Below are 19,056 nucleotides of genomic sequence, written 5' to 3' on the forward strand. Positions count from 1 at the left end.
CACTTGGAGTCCCAATTTTTGTGACTGCTGCCAGAGGACACCTCCAGATGGCTTGGCTCTGGGGGCCAGCATGCTTATGCTTGCAGTCCTAGAGGACTGCATATATTTTCATTCTTGAAAAGCTGCTGCCTGAGGACCTGGTTTCCAATCAGCCTGAATAAAAGGTACTGACTGAGCTCTCTCCCCTTTGGGACACTGACTAATCTTGGTACATCCTCAACTACTGGGAGCTATTAAAAATAAAATAGGCTGCTTGGACAATTACAAAGGGTTGAGAGAAAACCAAGAGCTAGGGCAGGGTTGAATGAAAAGGTTCATCTCTTACTCAAGGACAATGGTTCAAGACTGGAAGAGGTGGTTGTTTCATGTAATGCATAGAAACCAATATAGAATCAAGCAAAATGAAGAAATAGAGAAATATGTTCTAAATGAAAGAACAAGATAAAAGCTCAGGAAAAAAGCGAAGTGGAGATAAGTAATTTACCTGATAAAAATTTCCAGCAATGGTCATAAAAATGCTCACTGAACTTGAGAGAAGAATGGATGAACACAGTGAGAACTTCAACAGAGATAGAAAATATAAGAAAGTTCCAAACAGAAGTCACAGAACTAAAGAATAACTGAATTGAAAAATACCCGGGGGGGAAGGGTCAACAACAGATTGATGAAGCAGAAGAAATGATCAGTGAACCTGAGACAGGGCAAAGAAACTCATCCAATCAGAGAAGCAAAAAGAAAAAAGAATCAAAAAAAGTGAAGATAGCTTAAATGCGACAACATCAAATGCATTAAACATCACATTATAGGGGTCCCAGAAAAAGAAAAAAGAGAAAGGGGAAGAAAACTTATTTGAAGAAATAATGGCTGAAAAGTGTTCTAACTTGGGGAAACAGAAATTCAGACCTAGGAAGCCCAGAGCGTTCGAAATAGATGAACCCAGAAATCTATACTAAGACATATTATAATTAAAATGTCAAAAGGTAAAGACAAGGAGAGAATCTTAAAAGCTACAAGAGAAAAACAACTTATTATGTATAAGGGAAACCCCATTAGACTATCAGCAGATTTTTCAGCAGAAATGTTAAAGGACAGAAGGAAATGGCACAATATATTCCAAGTGCTGAAAGACAAAAATTTCCAACCAAGAATACTCTATCTAGCAAAGTTATCATTCAGAATTGAAGGAGAGATAGAGGTTTCCAGACCAGCAAAAGCTAAAGGAGTTCATCACCACTAAACCGGCCTTATAAGAGATGTTAAAGGCACTTTTTTAAGCTGAAAAGAAAGGGTGCTAATTAATAATATATAAAAGTATAAATCTCACTGGTAAAGATAAATATATGGTAAAGGTAGTGAATTACTTATAAAGCTAATATGAAGGTTAAAAGACAGAAATAGTAAAAAATAACTAACTACAATATTTAAGTAAGGGTATACAAGATAAAAAGATGTAAAATGTGACATCAGAAAACAAAATGTTGGGGGAGGATAAATATGTAGAGCTTTACAATGTGTTCAAACTTAAGTTGGTATCAACATAAAAATAATGTTACAAATGTAAGTTGTTACATGTAAGCTTCATGGTAACCAACAAGCAAAAACCTAAAGTAGATACATAATAACAAAGGAAGCTAAGCATATCACTAAAGTTATCAAACCACAAAGGAGGAAAGCAAGAGGAGAAGAAGTGAACAGAGGAACCACAAAACAGCCAGAAAACAACAGAAATGGCAATAACATATCTATCAATAATTACTTTAAATATAAGTGGAGTAATTTCTCCAATCAAAAGACAGAGAGGGACTGAAAGGATAAAAAAACAAGACTCATCTACATGCTGCCTACAAGAGACTCACTTCAGACCTAAGAACATTCACAGACTGAAAATGAAGGGATGGGAAAAGATATTTCATGAAAATGGAAACCAAAAGAAAGCTGGAGTAGCTATACTTATATCAGACAAAATAAACTTTAAAACAAAGACTATAATAACAGACAAAGAAGGGTATTACATAATGATGTTAATCCAACAACAGGATATAACGTTTGAAGATATTTATGCACCCAATGTAGGAGCACCTAAACATATAAAGCAAATGTTAACAGACCTAAAGGTAGAAATAAACAGCAATAAATAATAGTAGGGGACTTTGATAACCCATTTACATAAATGGATAGATCATTCAGACAGAAAACAGTAAGAAAACATCGGCCTTAAATGACAAGTTAAATCAGATGAACTTAAGGTATACATACACACATGCAAAACATTCCATCCAAAAGCAATAGAACATACATTTTTCTCAAGTGCACATGGAACATTCTCCAGGATAGATCATATGTTAGCCCACAAAACAAGTCTTAACAAATTTAAGAAGGCTGAAAGCATATCAAACATTTCTTCTAACCACAATGGTATGAAACTAGAAATCAATTACACGAGAAAACTGGAATATTCACAAATATGTGGAGATTAAACAACATGCTACCGTTATGGGTACAACATGCTACTATGGGTCAAAGAAAGAATCAAAAGTGAAATAGAAAAATACCTTGAGACAAATGAAAATATTATATACAAAACTTATGGATGCAGCAGAAGTTCTAAGAGAGAAGTTCATATCAATAAATGCCTACTTCAAGAAACAAAAAAACTCAAGTACACAACTTAACTTTACATCTCAAGGAACTAAAAGAACAAACTAAGCCCAAAGTTACTAGAAGGAAGGAAATAACAAATATTAGAGCAGCAGTAAATGAAATAGAGACTAAAAGACAGTAGAAGAGATCAATGAAACTAAGAGCTGGTTCTTTGAAAAAATGAACAAAATTGATAAACCTTTAGCCAGACTCAATAAGAAAGAGCTAAAATAAATAAAATCAGAAATAAAAGAGATGTTACAACTGATACCACAGAAATATCCAGGATCATAAGAGACTACTACGAACAATTATATGCCAACAAATTGGACAACCTAGAAGAAATGGATAAATTCTTAGAAACATACAAACTTCCAAGACTGAATATGAAGACATAGAAAATCTGAACAGATTGATTATTGATAAGGAGACTGAATCAGTAATTTATAAACGCCCTATAAACAAAAGTCCAGGACCTGACAGCTTCACTGGTAAATTCTACCAAACATTCAAAGAAGAATTAATACCAATGCTTCTCGAAGTCTTCCAAAAAACAGATTCCAAAGTCATTTTACAAGGCCAGCATTACTCTGAAACCAAACCAGACAAAGAAACCACAAGAAAAGAAAATTATAGGCCAATATCTCTGATGAACATATAGGCAAAAATTCTCAACAGAATATCATCAAACTGAATTCAACAATACATTAAAAGAATCATATGTCATGATCAAGTTGGATTTATTCTAGAGATACAAGGATGGTTCATATTCTGCAAATCAATCAACATGATACACTGCATTAACAAAAAAGAAGATAAAAATCATATAATCATTTCAATAGATGAAGAAAACACTTAACAAAATTCAACATTCATTTATGATTAAAAACTCTCAAGACAGTGGGAATAGAGGAAATGTAACTCAACATAATAAAGGTCATATATGACAGCTAACATCATACTCAATGGTGAAAAGTCAAAAGCTTTTCCTCTAAGATCAGAAACAAGACAAGGATGCCCACTCTCACCATTTTTATTCAACATAGTATTGGAAGTCCTAGCCAAAACAAGTAGGCAAGAAAAAGAAATAAAAGGTATCCAAATTGGAAAGGAAAAAGTAAAACTGTCACTATTTGCAGATGACATAATACTATATACAGAAAACTCTAAATAAAGACTTCACCAAAAAAAACTTTTAGAACTGCTAAATGAATTCAGTCAATTTGCAAGATATAAGATCAATATATAGATACCTGCTGTGTTTCTATACACTGATAACAAACTATCAGAAAGAGAATTTAAGAAAATAAGCCCATTTATAATTATACCAAAAAGAATAAAATACCTAGGAATAAATTTAACCAAGAAGCTGAAAGACCTGTTCACTGAAAACTATAAGGCACTGATGAAAGAAACTGAAGAAGACACAAATAAATGGAAAGACATTCCACGCTCATGGATTGGAAGAATTAATATTGTTAAGATCTCCATACTATTCAAAGCAGTCGATAGACTTAGTGCAATCCCTATCAAAATTCCAATGGCAGTTTTCACAGTAATAGAACAATTCTAAAATTTGTATAGAACCACAAAAGACCCCAAACAGACAAAGTGGTCTTGAGAAGGAAGAACAAAGCTGGAGGCATCATGCTTCCTAATTTCAAACTATATTATAAAGCTATAGTGATCAAAACAGTATGATATTGGCATAAAAACAGATACACAGATCAATGGAACAGAATAGAGAGCCCAGAAATAAACACATGCACTTATGGTCAAGTAATTTATGACAAAGGAGCCAAGAACATACAATGAGGAGAGTATAGTTTCTTCAATAAGTGATATTGGGAAAACTGGACAGCAACATGCAAAACATGTAACTGGACCACCCATACAAAAAAAATAACTCAAAATGGATCAAGACTTGAATGTAAGAACTGAAATTATAAAACTCCTAGAAGGAAACATGAGAGTAAGCTACCTGCCACTGGTCTTGGCAATGATTTTTTGGATTTTACACCAAAAACAAAGGCAACAAAAGCAAAAATAAACAAAAGACTACATCAAACTAAAAAGCCCCTGCATAGCAAAGGAACCCATCAACAAAATAGAAAATCAATTTACTGAATGGGGGAAAATATTTGCAAATCATGTATCTGATAAGGGGTTAACATCCAAAATATATAAAGAACTCATACAACTCAATAGCAAAAAACCAAACAACCTGATTAAAAAAATGGGCAGAGGACCTGAAAAGACATTTTTCCAAAGAGGAAATGCAGATGGCCAATAGGCATTTGAAAAGATTCTCAACATCACTAATCATTAGGGAAATGCAAATCAAAACCACAATGAGATATCAACTCACACCTGTTAGAATGGCTATTATCAAAATGACAAAAAATGACAAGTGTTGGTGAAGATGTGGAGAAAGGGAAACCTCATGTGCACTGTTGATGGGAATGTAATTTAGTGCAGCCACTATGGAAAACAGTATAGAGGTTCCTCAAAAAACTAAAAATAGTACAACCATAGGATGCAGCATTTCCATTTCTGGGTAATTATCTGAAGAAAACAAAAACACTAATCTGACATTTAAGACATTTAATGGACAAGTAATGTCAAGCTACTTTTACCCTTCTCCTCCTGTCTAAAGTTAAAACAAGAAGCAAGATCTCCATTTCCATAAAAACTTATAGCAGATGTATTTCCTGGGCTCAAACTACAGTTCCAGCAGTATTTACCAACCTTAATGCAAGTGAAAGGAATTTTCTATGTTTCAAAATCATTTGTGCAACTGAACTGTGCAAAAAGAAATTTCCATATTCCAAAATCCTTTTACTTCCACCTAACCTTCAATTGGAAGTGATTAATTTGCAATGAAACGACATGCCAAAAGGCAAATATCAAAGGAGGAATCTAACAAAATTCTATAAATGCCTCCAAAGAGAGGAATATGCTCAATTAAGATTATATGCTTGTAGAATGATATATTAGCATTTGGCAGTACCTATCTGTGTGAAAAGATATTTTCAAAGATCATGAAATATATAAAATCTCATTACAGATCAGAACATTTTGCATTCAATTATTATCATAGGAATACTAATTTTGAACACCAATTAAGCAAAATGTTATTTCCGAAAAAGAATTCAATTCTTCTCATTAGTATATCTGTATTACATAAAACGGTACTCAGTTACTACTACATATTGAACATCATCAGTGAAAAATTTGTGGAAATTTGTTTTCTCTCGTTATAAGTACCTAGGTAATAGCCTCAATTTTGTCTGCTGACTTGCAAATTTTACTACCTGGTCCCTTACAGAGAAAGTCTGTTGATCCCTGATCTAAGTCAGTGGTTTCCAAAGCAGTTGTTCACCAAAATCCCCTGTATTAAAAAAATACAAAACTACTTCATCTGTTAATTTTTTAGCTACACAGGTAGGTTGTCACCATTGGTCTATAGTTACTCCATCCCTGATCCCATTTATCATGAATCATCTTACAGCTGCAACCATTACTATCTTAACTTTTAACAGGGAGAAACAGAGGATTAATAAGTAGAGGATGCCTACAATTTAATAAGCAGGTCGTTGACAAAATTGGGTAAAACCCTTAGGATTCTTGATCTCTGATTATTTTGGTCCAATTAATTAAAATACATTTATTTTATTTTATTGACAAGGGACCCAGAGAAACAATTTTGAAAAACAGGAGTATAAAGGTAGAAGAGTAAAATATTATTCTCCTCAGCTTAATTATAAAGGCAACATTCACTTTATATCTTTAATGAATACTAACAACAGACCTATTAATAAATTAATTCAACAAATATTTATTGGATGCTTTTTTTATATATATTCAGACACTGTTCCAGGTGCTGGGAATATAGCAGTAAACAAAATAGACCAAACTCTCTGCCTCACATTTTAGTGGATGGAAAACTATAACATCTCTATAATACCCCTCCCAAATGGTCCAAAGATGTTAGTAAATAGCCTTAGGGTTCAAAACCTCAATTTACCACTATAGGAGAGAGGAGGACTAGTGCAAATGTAAGATAAGTTTTTATAGCTGGTGTTAGCAAGATTAGGGAGTCCTGACCAATGACTTCAATAAAGGATAAAGTGTGAGGCTAGGTCATCAACAGAAAGTGACAGGGTTGGACATGTATGTGTGGGGCGATGAGTATAAAACAATGGCCACTGTTCAGTGGGTCCCCCAGTTTGTTCAAATTGACATAAGCAGCTACAAAAATTCAGCATCAATTTTCTACTACCCCACTCACACTTTTTGGTGTGATATATTTTCTTCTATTTTCTACACAATCTTTTCTCAGACTGAGGGCGTAAAGCTCAAACTTGGGTTAAGGTAATTAATGATGGTCCTCCTATGTTGAATATCACTTTTATCATTCTGGAGTCTTTATTATGGTGTGGGTAAGGGATGGTTACGTTCACAGGGATCAGAATAGATTAGTAGACAAAGGAGAGATTTCTGTGGAAATCATCTTAATCTTAACATACTTAACAGTACCAGGATCCAGGTAGGGCATCAGAGTCTCCTGACACCCATCACTGACAGCCTCCTTTTTATAATGTGACCATTTAGGGGGAACACACGATGCAATGTATTACAGTACAAAGAAATCATTGAAGCACCTGCAGCACTGCCTGGTGCCTTTGACTCTGCAGTGGGCATAGGTTAAAGGGGAAAGAATAGTGAAGAAAGAAGGAACAGACTCTACTGCAGTCAGTAACTGCTGATTATAAGTCAGTCACTCCTACTGCTGATTTATAAAACCATCTTCTAAAACTCCATCTTTCCTTTCAAAACACTTAGCAAATTCAAAAGAAAAAATACTTCATCTGGCTGGAAGTTTGGGTCTTTGTCTGTATAAAGGCAAAGAACTTTGAAAACTTTGCTTTTAGGAATGAAAAGTTTTGCTTAAAAAAGTCTCTATGAGGGAGGAGAAAACTCACCACTCAGCTGCTGGGTCACAGCCAGGCGGCTGGGCTTCAGGATGAACTGGCATTGCATCTCTCGGGGCAGCTGTTCCATGAGGAAGGGCTCTTGGAAGTTGGAAGGTGTGGGGCAATCCTTTGATCCCTGCGTCAGGAGTGTAGTGTCTCGAAGATGGCTCATTTTAATTCCATAGGGATATTCATGCCCTACACAGAGAAAAAATCTAAACATAGACTTTAGGCTGACTGACACCAAGAGTGTGTGTGCTACATACTGGAATATACTGCAATTTGCTCCTGGGACTTTTGGTATAAAGAATCCTTTTTTGACTTAATGATCACCATGCACACTCTTACAGTTGGAGACCAGTGCATAATGCAGCAGCCCAACCAGAGTAGTCTTGTTTTTTTTTGGAGAGGGGAGAAAAAAAAATCAAAGAGGAAAAAAAATCTTTAAAGAATATCTTGTTTGGGAATGCACAGATTGTCTTTAAGTTGCATAATGTTGACTCTTCCTATGTTCACATCTGAGAATATTTAAAGGTATTCTAGTTTCTCCTTTGACACTAACTATATCTGCAAATCTTCAGCCAATCCTTGACCTCTGATTTAAAATATTTACCCTACCTACCACACAGCATTATAAGGATCAAATAAGTAAACATTAGTAGTTAATATTATTTAAATAATAAGGCAGAAAACTATATATTTCAAGCATCACTATTATTACTATTATTCAACACAAGATATCTTTCTGAAAAAGACATTTTATACTGTTTACTAGTTATATAATTAGAGTTACTCAAGACTCATTAGGACTGGTTTGTTTGATTTACGCTTCCCTCCCACCACTGTCCTCTGAGGTTGTTATTCATAAGCAATAATTAGAAGGAAGACTGCAGGGTATCAGAAAAAGAGACAAGATTCAAAAAGGAATTTTCAAACTAGAAAAACTAAACCCTGGACATCTGACTGCAACATGATTTTTTGCTCTTTAATACTCTTAAGTAATTCTATTTTTTAAATTAATCCTCACGTACCATTATGCCATAGACTTAGTTTACGTTTTAAAGAGGGTAAATTCTCTTCTATTCCTGATTTATCACTGAATGTAATTCAGTGAACTCTTCCATTTCCTTTCCATCTGGCATAGGCATACAATGTCAATGTTCCATTAACATCAAGTACTACAGCAACTTTCAGGGATTAAGGCAAAAAAAGGACTTCTATGACAGCAATAAAGCAAAATCAATTTAGCAAAATAGCCAATAGCTAATCTACAACTGAAGTTTACAAGGCATGTTAAAATATGCAATGGAGAACTGTTGCTAAGTAACAATCGTGTCCCGTGTCCCATGTATTTTTTTAGTGAGAGTTAGAAATGAGCTTGAAGCTGTTTAAGTCTGAGAGTTACCATCTATATAGTTTTAATTAAATTAATATATTTTATTAAAACAATTATTTTATGTACTCATTCGGTTTTTAAACACAGCTTTAATTGTTGCTCATTGACTTTTACAAAAATGACAACATTAAGAAACTGGAAATGCAGTGAATTTTGTCCCCAGCCATGTGCACAATGACTTGCTTTACTTTAAGTCTGAGAATATACATTTCATAGAACAGTTTGGTTTTAGATTATTCAGATTATTTGAAACCTGAATTACACAGTAGTGATCTCACAGGTAAATGAAAGGATTCCATGAGATAACTCATATGATATGCTTTGCCCAATTCTGGCAGGATAGTAAGCATTTAAAAATTATTAACAGAAATCATCATCATCACCATCAATCATCAATGTCATCATTTCAAGATCTGCTACAGATACTGTCCCTTATTGTAATTGGTTTATTTCTGTTAACCACACTGAAGGGCCTCATTGATCAAGAGTATTTTTTAGCTAAATGATTTAAATAAGGTGAAGATGTAACCTATTTGCCAATAATTCTTCAAAACAAATGCTGGAAAATTTTGCTAGAGAAGTAGCAAAGTAGTTAGTAAAGTAGTAGTTATTGCTAAGTTAGTCAGTGAAGACTAAGAATCTAAATGGTTTAATTTCATTGTCTTTATGATGGCTAGGAAAGTGCTGGGCACAGGGCAGGTGTTAAATACTCACTGATATTGATAGATTGAGGCATGATTGGATTATAGATAGTCTTCCATAGAGACAAGTAGTAGGTAGGAAAGGGAACAGGGAATTCAAAAACTAAATATGAAAAATAAATATATAGGGAAAAAGGAATACCAATACATATTGCTTTATTTTGGAAAAAAAATTAAAAAGGTTGACAAGATAGTGCTTCTGTAAAGTGAAAAAAAAAGAAGAAAATTTACATTTCTCTTCCCAACTATACCATTAGCTTCTTGAATGAAGAGATATTATTTGTCTGGCACATAGGAAATATTTGATATTTATTAAATTAATATATAAATATTATAGAAGATTAATAGTTAATAGTATTGAAATTTAGGACCATATGACCAATTATCTGAGACATTTAGAATTATAATTAAAACACAATCAATCCTATCTTATATTTTCATAGAAACTTACCAATAAGTGGGTATGGTGCCTCTTCTTTGCCAGAATTGACCCATAACTGGTACTCTCTCTCAGAGCCCTTGGAGATAAAAGAATTAACAATAATTCTTTCACATTTGGTCAATGAATGAGGATACTTATTTTTTTGGCAATTTTATGTTTTGCAAAAAAGAAAGAACAGAGACAATATAAATGCTTTTCAGGTTCATGGGGGTGGATATGGCCTTTGAAGATGGCAGTGCTGATTCCTACAAACCATCTCTCCCTCTCTAATCTCCAACAGAGGACTAAGGAACCCTGCCCTTTTCCCCTAGGGATGACTAGGGATCCATGAACTGCAATAGAATCAGGCCCTCACTATTATGGGTAGCCCACAGAATATGAAATCATAAATATGCCTTTTTACAAAGTAAGCAGAAACTTCCTGGTTTTCTAAAAGGTAAATCTATCTTCTTCAGAGTCCTGCCTTCTGCTATCTCTAAACTTCTCAGAGAATATTGGACTTAATCTCCAACATGTCCCTGCAAAGACAACCTTGTTATCCAGAAAGCCACTACACTGCTGTGTCTGTGATGAAAAAGTAAAGTCTCAAAGGCTGATTATTAGCTTAGCTGCTTCTGAGTGGAAGAAGAATGACCAACGGGCTTTGAGGAGAGGAGACAGGTAGCTGTCACAATCCACACTGGCTTTATTTTGGGCAAGTCCAGGCCTAGGGACAGAAAGGACAAGAATTCTGTCTACAGAACAGGCCCAGTTATGGGGAACAATGAAACTGTTCACTAGCAGAACTACAACCCAGCAATATTGAAACTCCCACTTGAAAGAAATAATACTAAATTATACAGACTTTGCTGTATCCTCTAGAAGATAAAGCAAAAATGTTTTAAATGAAATTACAACAGACTGATAATATTTAATATTCTTGCCTTTATCTTCTGATTAAAAATCAGGACCCTGACCTTATAATGGAGGGTCCTGGCTAGGAGATTACCCCTCCCAATACCCTCCCCTACTCTGTCACTTCCTTCACTATTCCCTAGTCAAAAAATTTGTATTGCAAACAGGAAGAGCAATCTAACAATGATCATTTCTTTTTTTTTGGTAGTGTTTGAAAACACCTTAATAATCCCTTAGAACAGTACAGCCAAACAGCCTCAATTCCTAACTATATTGAACAGAAATATTTTTGGCATGATGAGATTGATCACTTTATCCAAAAGGAAAGCATAAATAAGAAAATGAGTCATGTCATTAATTAATCTCTCTTCCTTCCCTTAAACTACTCACTCTCTTCCAATGTATAATTATATAAGCTTAGAAATCAATGCAGAGGTGCCTGCTTTATTCAGTGCATATATATTTATTTACATCTTAAATATATTATTAAATTTCACTAAAATAAATCAGATCTATTATTCTAAATTGTGGTTGCCCTGAGTTCTTAAGGGCTTATAATAGCAATGTGTAAAAGCAATCTGAAATACAGTTAAGACTATGGCATATCTTATATATATGTTATGTCACATCTTAGTAACACCACGTTTTCATACTTATAGAGAATCTCACTCAAGAAATGGTGTTGTTCAAGTTCTTCCTTTAGTTCCATCCTTCTGAAAGTCATTCCCTTTAATACAAGTACCTACTGTGTGGTTTTTATATACTGGTAGGGAGGACATGAGAACTTTCTGATTCTTTTTCCCTACCTCACCCTCAAACATTCCAATCTTCCCTATTAATAAAATTTCAAAAACTCATCATTGCCCCATGAAACAGAAAGAAGCAGAAGCTAAAAGCAAAACTGGGGAAAATGTGGTGTCCATACTAAAAGTCTTTAAATCCATGATCTAATTCAAAGCTTACTTTTAAATTTACAGATTCAATAGGAGGTACCATCTACTTTATCCTCTGGACCTGCAGCCAGTGAATATGGTTACTAGCTATACGTTCTTTATGTAAAAATTCTACTGTAGAGCAGATCCTTCAGAATTCATCATCCTAAGACTGATTGACTCTTGGGATAAGTGAATAATTAGGTAAGGAGGAAGAACCAGGAGAGGAGATAGGGAAAGGATAGTCATATAGTGATAAGTGAGAAGGGGGGAAGGAGGTTGAAAGGAGAATTTTATGCCAAAAAACTCCCTAACTGTATATGTAGAGCATATAAAATTAAAATGCATATTATTATCTCTCTAAAATTATAGTCTAATCTTATTATGCTTTTCAATTCACACAGGTTATAAAATGGGAGTGGAAGAAGAGCACTCAATATTAAGCTAATATTAAGACTTTACTGTCCTAGGCAAAAGACCTGTACTCTGAAAATTATAAAACATTAATAAAAGAAACCAAACATAAGGCAAATAAATGGAAAGATAACTCATGTTCACTGACTGGAAGGATTAATATTGTTAAAATGTCCATACTACCTAAAGCAACTGACATTTAATACAATCCCTATCAAAATACCCATGACATTTTTCACAGAACTAGAACAAATAATCCTAAAATTTGTATGGAACCATGAAAGACCCCAAATAGCCAAAGCATTCTTGAGAAAAAAGAACAAAGCTGGGGGTATCATGCTCCCTAGCTTCAAATGATACTACAAAGCTACAGTAATCAAAACAGTATCATACTGGCACAAAAACAGACACAATGCAACAGAATAGAGAACCCAGAAGTAAATCCACATGAATATGGTCAATTAATCTACAACAAAGTAGGAAAAAATATACAATGGAGAAAATAAAGTCTCTTCAATAGTGGCATTGGGAAAACCAGACAGCTGCACATAAAAACTGAAATTAGAATATTTCCCCTACCATGTACAAAAATAAAGTCAAAATGGATTAAAGGCCTAAATGTTAAGACTGGAAAACAAAAAACTCCTAGAAGAGAGCACAGGCAGAACACTTTTCTTTTTTTAACATCTTTATAGAACACTTTTTGACATAAACAGTAACAATATTTTTTTTTGCATCTATCTTCCAAGGCAAATCAAATAAAAGCAAAAATAAAGAAATGAGACCTAATTAAAGTAAAAGATTTTACATAGCAAAGGAGACCACTGACAAAACAAGAAGACAACCTACAGAATGGGAGAAGATATTTGCAAATGATATGACCGACAAGGGGTTAATATTCAAAATGTTTAAAAAGCTCATACAACTCAATATCAAAAAAACAAACAATCCAATCCCAAAATGGCAGAAGACATGGATATTTTTCCAAAGATGACTTACAGATGGCGAGCTAATAGGCATATGAAAAGGTGCTCAACATCGCTAATTATCAGAGAAATGCAAATCAAAACAATGAGATATTACCTCACACCTTTAAGAATAGCTATCATCAAAACAATCACAAGTAACAAATATTTTCAAGAATGTAGATAAAAGGGAACCTTTGTACACTGTTGGTGAGAATGTAAATTGGTACAGTCCTTGTGGAAAATAGTATGGAGGTTCCTCAAAAAACTAAAAATAGAATTACCATAAGATCCAGCCATTCCACTCCTGGGAATATATCCAAAGAAAACAAAAACACTAATTTGAAAAGACACACACACCCCAATGTTCACAGTGGCATTATTTATAATATCCAAGATAGTGAAGCAACCCAAGTGTCAGTCAACAGATAAATGGATAAAGAATATGTGGTGTGTGTGTGTATTTGTGTGTGTGTTTGTGTATATGTATAGTGGAATACTACTCAGCCATAAATAAGAATGAAAATTCTGTCATTTGCAACAACATGGATAGATTAGAGAAAGACAAATACTGTATATATTCATTTATATGTAGATTCTAAAAAATAAAACAAACAAACAGATATAACAAAACAGAAACAGACATACAGAGAACTAGTGTTACCAATGAGTTGTAGGGTAGGAGGAAGGGCAAGATAGGTGAAGGGGATTATGAGGTATAAACTACTAGGTATAAAATAAATAAGATACATGGATGTAGTACAGTACAGGGAATGTAACCTATATATATATATATTTTTTTTTTGGTGGTACGTGGGCCTCTCACTGTTGTGGCCTCTCCCATTGCGGAGCACAGGCTCTGGACATGCAGGCCCAGCGGCCATGGCTCACAGGCCCAGCCGCTCTGCGGCATGTGGGATCTTCCCAGACCGGGGCATGAACCTGTGTCCCCTGCATCGGCAGGCGGACCCTCAACCACTGCACCACCAGGGAAGCCCTGTAGCCAATATTTTATAGTAACTTTAAATGCAGTATAATCTATAAAAACATCAAATCACTATGTTGTACACCTGAAACTATTAGGTTGGCCAAAAAGTTAGTTTGGGTTTTACCATACGATGTTACTTAAAAAACCAAACACACTTTTTGGCCAACCCAACAATGTTGTAATTCAACTACACTTCAATTAAAAACAAAACAAAACAGGGCTTCCCTGGTAGCGCAGTGGTTGAGAGTCCGCCTGCCGATGCAGGGGACATGGGTTCGTGCCCCGGTCCGGGAAGATCCCACATGCCGCGGAGCAGCTACGCCCACGAGCCATGGCCGCCGAGCCTGCGCGTCCGGAGCCTGTGCTCCGCAACGGGAGAGGCCACAACAGTGAGAGGCCCGCGTACTGCAAAAACAAACAAACAAACAAAACAAAAAACAAAACCCTCAAAAAGAATAAAAAACTTTACTGTCCTTATTTTCTACATTTCTGGGGACAAAATATGACTGGTATCTCTAATAATCAGCTGTCTTATGATGGAAGGGATAATATTTATAAGAATCAAAGTATCAAAATTTGTTTTTAATTAAGAATATCTAGCAGAGTAACTTACAGTTATCCCTAGCATTGGCAGTGACATGTTGATAACTTCATTTGCTGTATCTGAATTCGTTACTGTTATAGTTTTAGACTGTGGAAAGAAAAGAAATAAGAAATATAGCTATAAATAAAGAATTTTAAAACAGGTGAACAAATAATTATTGTCAAGTGATTATCCACAGGCAAATCCTGATTTCAAGTGTTGACAGAGTAAAGCACAACTTAAGTAGAACACAAACCCTTGATAATTTACTTTCATTCCATATTATGCCTTTTAATAAAACATCTCTTCCTCTTAAAATAAAGAATATATGACTCAAAAATATAAGAACTTAAGCCAGAAATAAAAAGAATAAATATATTTCAGAGAGACAGGACCACCCTCCCAATCAAACAAACAAAAATAATCAGTGAGGTTGGTCCTCTGCATCATGTCCATGACTATTTCCATTAAGCATTGTGCAGTAAAAAAGGGAGAGCATTAGATTACTTTCTATTTCTTTCTGAGTACTGTTTTCACAGTGTGGGTTTTCATTTCTTTGTATGGTAAAGTCAGTTCAGGTAAAATCAGAGTAAGAAATGGTTACAAAAGACAACTTTAAAAAAACCCCACTATTTATTGAGCACTTTCTGTATGTCAGGCACTGTGGCTGCTGAGATTTTTGTTGTTGAAATCTTTAGAGGCCTTAAAACCAATGGGCCTAGCAAACAAATTGAAAATTTTAGAAAGCTCAATTCTGTTACCAACTCTGCCACTGAATAGGGTATCTATAATAGCCCTATGCTAAATGCTAAACTACATTGAGAAATTACTATCTAAAAATAAAGAGTTCACAAGAAAGAGAAATGGAATTAACGAGATTCCGAGATATCTATAGAGTTCACTGAACTCTAAATAGACATTATTTAAATATAAGACAATGCTATGCTATCAAAAAAGATATATTAGGAGTTTAGGATTGACATGTACACACTGCTCTATTTAAAATAGATAACCAACAAGGACCTACTGTATAGCACAAGGAACTCTGTTCAATACTCTGTAATAACCTAAATGAGAAAAGAATTTGAAAAAGTATAGATACATGTAAATGTACTGTGTAACTGAATCACTTTGCTGTACACCTGAAACTAACACAACATTGTTAATCAACTATACTCCAATATAAAATAAAAATTAAAAAAAGAAATATTTACTATGCACATAGGGGAGGTTTTACATATTATAATTATTGGATAAATGAGCAATTAGTGCTGTGTCCCTGATAAGGCTTAAATGGCACGAATAAGTAACATAAACGGAAACAAAATGATCTAAAAATAAAGCTAAGTGAAATCTACTGATAACTCATCACTTATCTCTTCATTACAGTATTTATTCTCTATAAGCCTACTACTTAACATGACAAATTGCCTCAAGTTTGTTAACTGATTTCAAATGGTGTTCCTTATAGCTCCAAGGATTAAGCAAAAGTATCTCAGAAATGAACAGGGAAGGCTCAGTGTTTGTCTTCTACCAGAATGGCAGAGATGTTTTACATACTGGGCTTTAAGTTGAGATAGAATATAATGAAAGGGTTCTGCTTTTTTCTTTTGAGTCTGAAAACCCTTTCATTTAATTTAAAGAAACACTCTATAAAGTCTTTTGTAAAGTGAAGAATCTACCCTGTAATACTAATAATCACTCCCAATGTACCTGGTTTCTAAGATAATGATTTTTCTTAATATTAGGTATATATGTTCAAAATAATAATTATAGGATGTGTTTTTTTTTTTTCCTGCATGCCTCTCGGGTAGACAAAACAAATGAATTTTAGCAGATAAGTGTTCTTTGCCTCGTAAACAAATAAAATAAACAGACAAAACTGAGAATGTGGCTATTTATTTTCCCATATTAGCAGAATTCACTAACAGGTTGCGCATAATCAGAGGCCAAGGATAAAGAATGCTTCTCATACATGCACTGCTATTTGGGGGGAATCACTCTGCAAGCAGGGCTCCCTGAAAGGAGACTCTTGCCACGAAACAACTTCAGAGAGCAAAGGACAGTGTGTCATATCATCATGGACTTTAACCAGGGTACTAGTGATAAAACAGAGCACCCAATTCAGCCAAATCTCGTCTTCTTTTCCAAAACCAGTCCTTTCTCAAGCACACACTTTCCATACACTGAAAGTGTTGGAAAAAAATTCAAGGGTTTTTCCATGAAAATCCTGAATGTAACCAACTGCCATAACAACTACATCAAAGCTGGCAGAAAAAGTGGTGCTTTTTTCCACTTTACTTTGCTACAGAAGATGTCTGTAGTCTCATAGCATACACATTTGAGCATTTCCCTCAGGCAATGACATCTAGCACTCATGTCAGAACATTTGTATGACTTTTGCCCAAAACATAACTATTTTGTACTACATATTTTTCCACACACAAAACTATTCTGTGTGATCTAGGGCTGCTATGAAGTGTGGCAAACCACAGTATCATAAAAATATTCATTTCCATTTTGTGTATCATTAATAACATCTTGGCATGATATTTCAGCCATAAAATTCCACACAATAACTAGGGCTAAACAAACTTAATTTTTATTGACCAAAATGATAAAAACCATGAGGTAGAATATGCTGATCCATTAAAAATGTTATCTTTCCCAGCTCATCCATTTATTAACCTGAGGAATTCAATACTTAAAAACTCAAAGAATGAAGAACTTTCCAAAACCCACTCTCTACTTAAGAAGTGACAAGTTGGAAAAACTTGCTTAATACTAACAGGAAATATCTCCTTGTGGAAATGTCTTTACTACAAGCCTCTGCAGCTGCTACTGAAAGGATCCAGAGAAACATTAATGCCAGAGGGAGGAAAGAGACATCTGACAGGCAATATTCTTTCCAAGTGTAAATGTTAAATACTGTAATTAATATAATATGAATCTCTCTTGCTTCATTTTCTCTAGGGTTACTTTTCATATGAACAAAGATACACAGATACCCCAGGAAATGCACTTTCTCGTAATGGTATTTCTAAATGCCTACCTTCCACAGCACATACACAGACTGTCTGTCTGCCTGCCTGTCTCTCTTTTTATCCATGGTGTTCTGCCTTATGCAGGGACTTGGAATTTAATTTTCTGGCTTAGAAACACTTACATAGGCACAATTCCCAATGTCCTTGGCGAAGATTTTGAGGGGAATGCTCTTCGGGTAGTCCTTCTCTTTCTCTAGATTGATGTATCTAATCAAATGCAACAACAACCCAAAACAACACTGAGTCAGATGGATTTTGCCAATGGCTTATTTTTAAATCAATCTATTTTGCTAATATTTTCAATATACTTATATGCTATTTTTAAAAAGACAGATGGAGAGACTCAGCAAAGTCAGATTACATTATGGGTTGGAAGAGAATTTTAAAAAATTCTCAGGACATTAGGCATGGGCACAAAAAAGAAGAGGAGATCCATTTCAACTGAGGCTTGAGAAGTATAGTCAGGTTAAGGCACCTCTGGATGGTGTTTTATCCTCAAAGCTTCCCTACCTTCTCTGGACAGGCCCAGAATCTTAGTGATAAGTACAGGAGCATACATAATACTTTACTAGACCAAACCAAAACAATGGCCTTTTATTTCTCATTGAGCTCTCCAGTGCAGTATATATCTTGGTCGTCTCCATGCTTGGGAAGGGAGAGCAGGGAAGGACTATGGGAATAAGAGATGAATCTCAATTGACCATTTTAGTCTTAATGCTCAAAGGTAGGGAAAATAATTGAATTTTGAGGTCCTCAGCAGAAAACCTCCATGTATGGAAACTTAATACATGCTTTGAGGAAACTGTTAGCTCCACATGGTAGGTTGGAGACACCGAAAGAGATGGGAGAGATTACTGACTAATTTCTGTCTAGAATGATCTAACCAGACCTCAGTGTTCTCCTTCCTAGTAAGAAAGAAATACACATAATAACAGAACATTATTTACAGTAAGTAGCTGCTAGTGTACAGTCTAAACAGCTTATTTTGAGGCAAATGAACAATTTCTACTAAGGCAAAGGGGGATAGTTTGGGGCACACCCCTGCAGAGAAAAATTTAATTCATTCAGCTACAACTTAAAG

General features: G+C 34.7%; 1 protein-coding gene across 1 annotated transcript in view; it reads right to left on the minus strand.

Moving 5' to 3' along the window:
- Window positions 1-19,056, minus strand: part of ARHGAP20 (Rho GTPase activating protein 20) — a 144,975-nt gene that overhangs the window by 20,150 nt on the left and 105,769 nt on the right. The window contains exons 6-9 of the mRNA XM_024754254.1: window positions 18,098-18,182; window positions 14,962-15,039; window positions 10,165-10,231; window positions 7,626-7,814 (exon numbers count right to left, since the gene is read on the minus strand). Coding sequence (XP_024610022.1) covers window positions 7,626-7,814; window positions 10,165-10,231; window positions 14,962-15,039; window positions 18,098-18,182 — 419 coding nt within the window. The remainder of the gene's footprint in view (window positions 1-7,625; window positions 7,815-10,164; window positions 10,232-14,961; window positions 15,040-18,097; window positions 18,183-19,056) is intronic.

This window comes from Neophocaena asiaeorientalis, unplaced genomic scaffold, assembly GCF_003031525.2.
Source record: "Neophocaena asiaeorientalis asiaeorientalis breed wild unplaced genomic scaffold, Neophocaena_asiaeorientalis_V1.1 scaffold21, whole genome shotgun sequence".
NCBI lineage: Eukaryota > Metazoa > Chordata > Mammalia > Artiodactyla > Phocoenidae > Neophocaena > Neophocaena asiaeorientalis.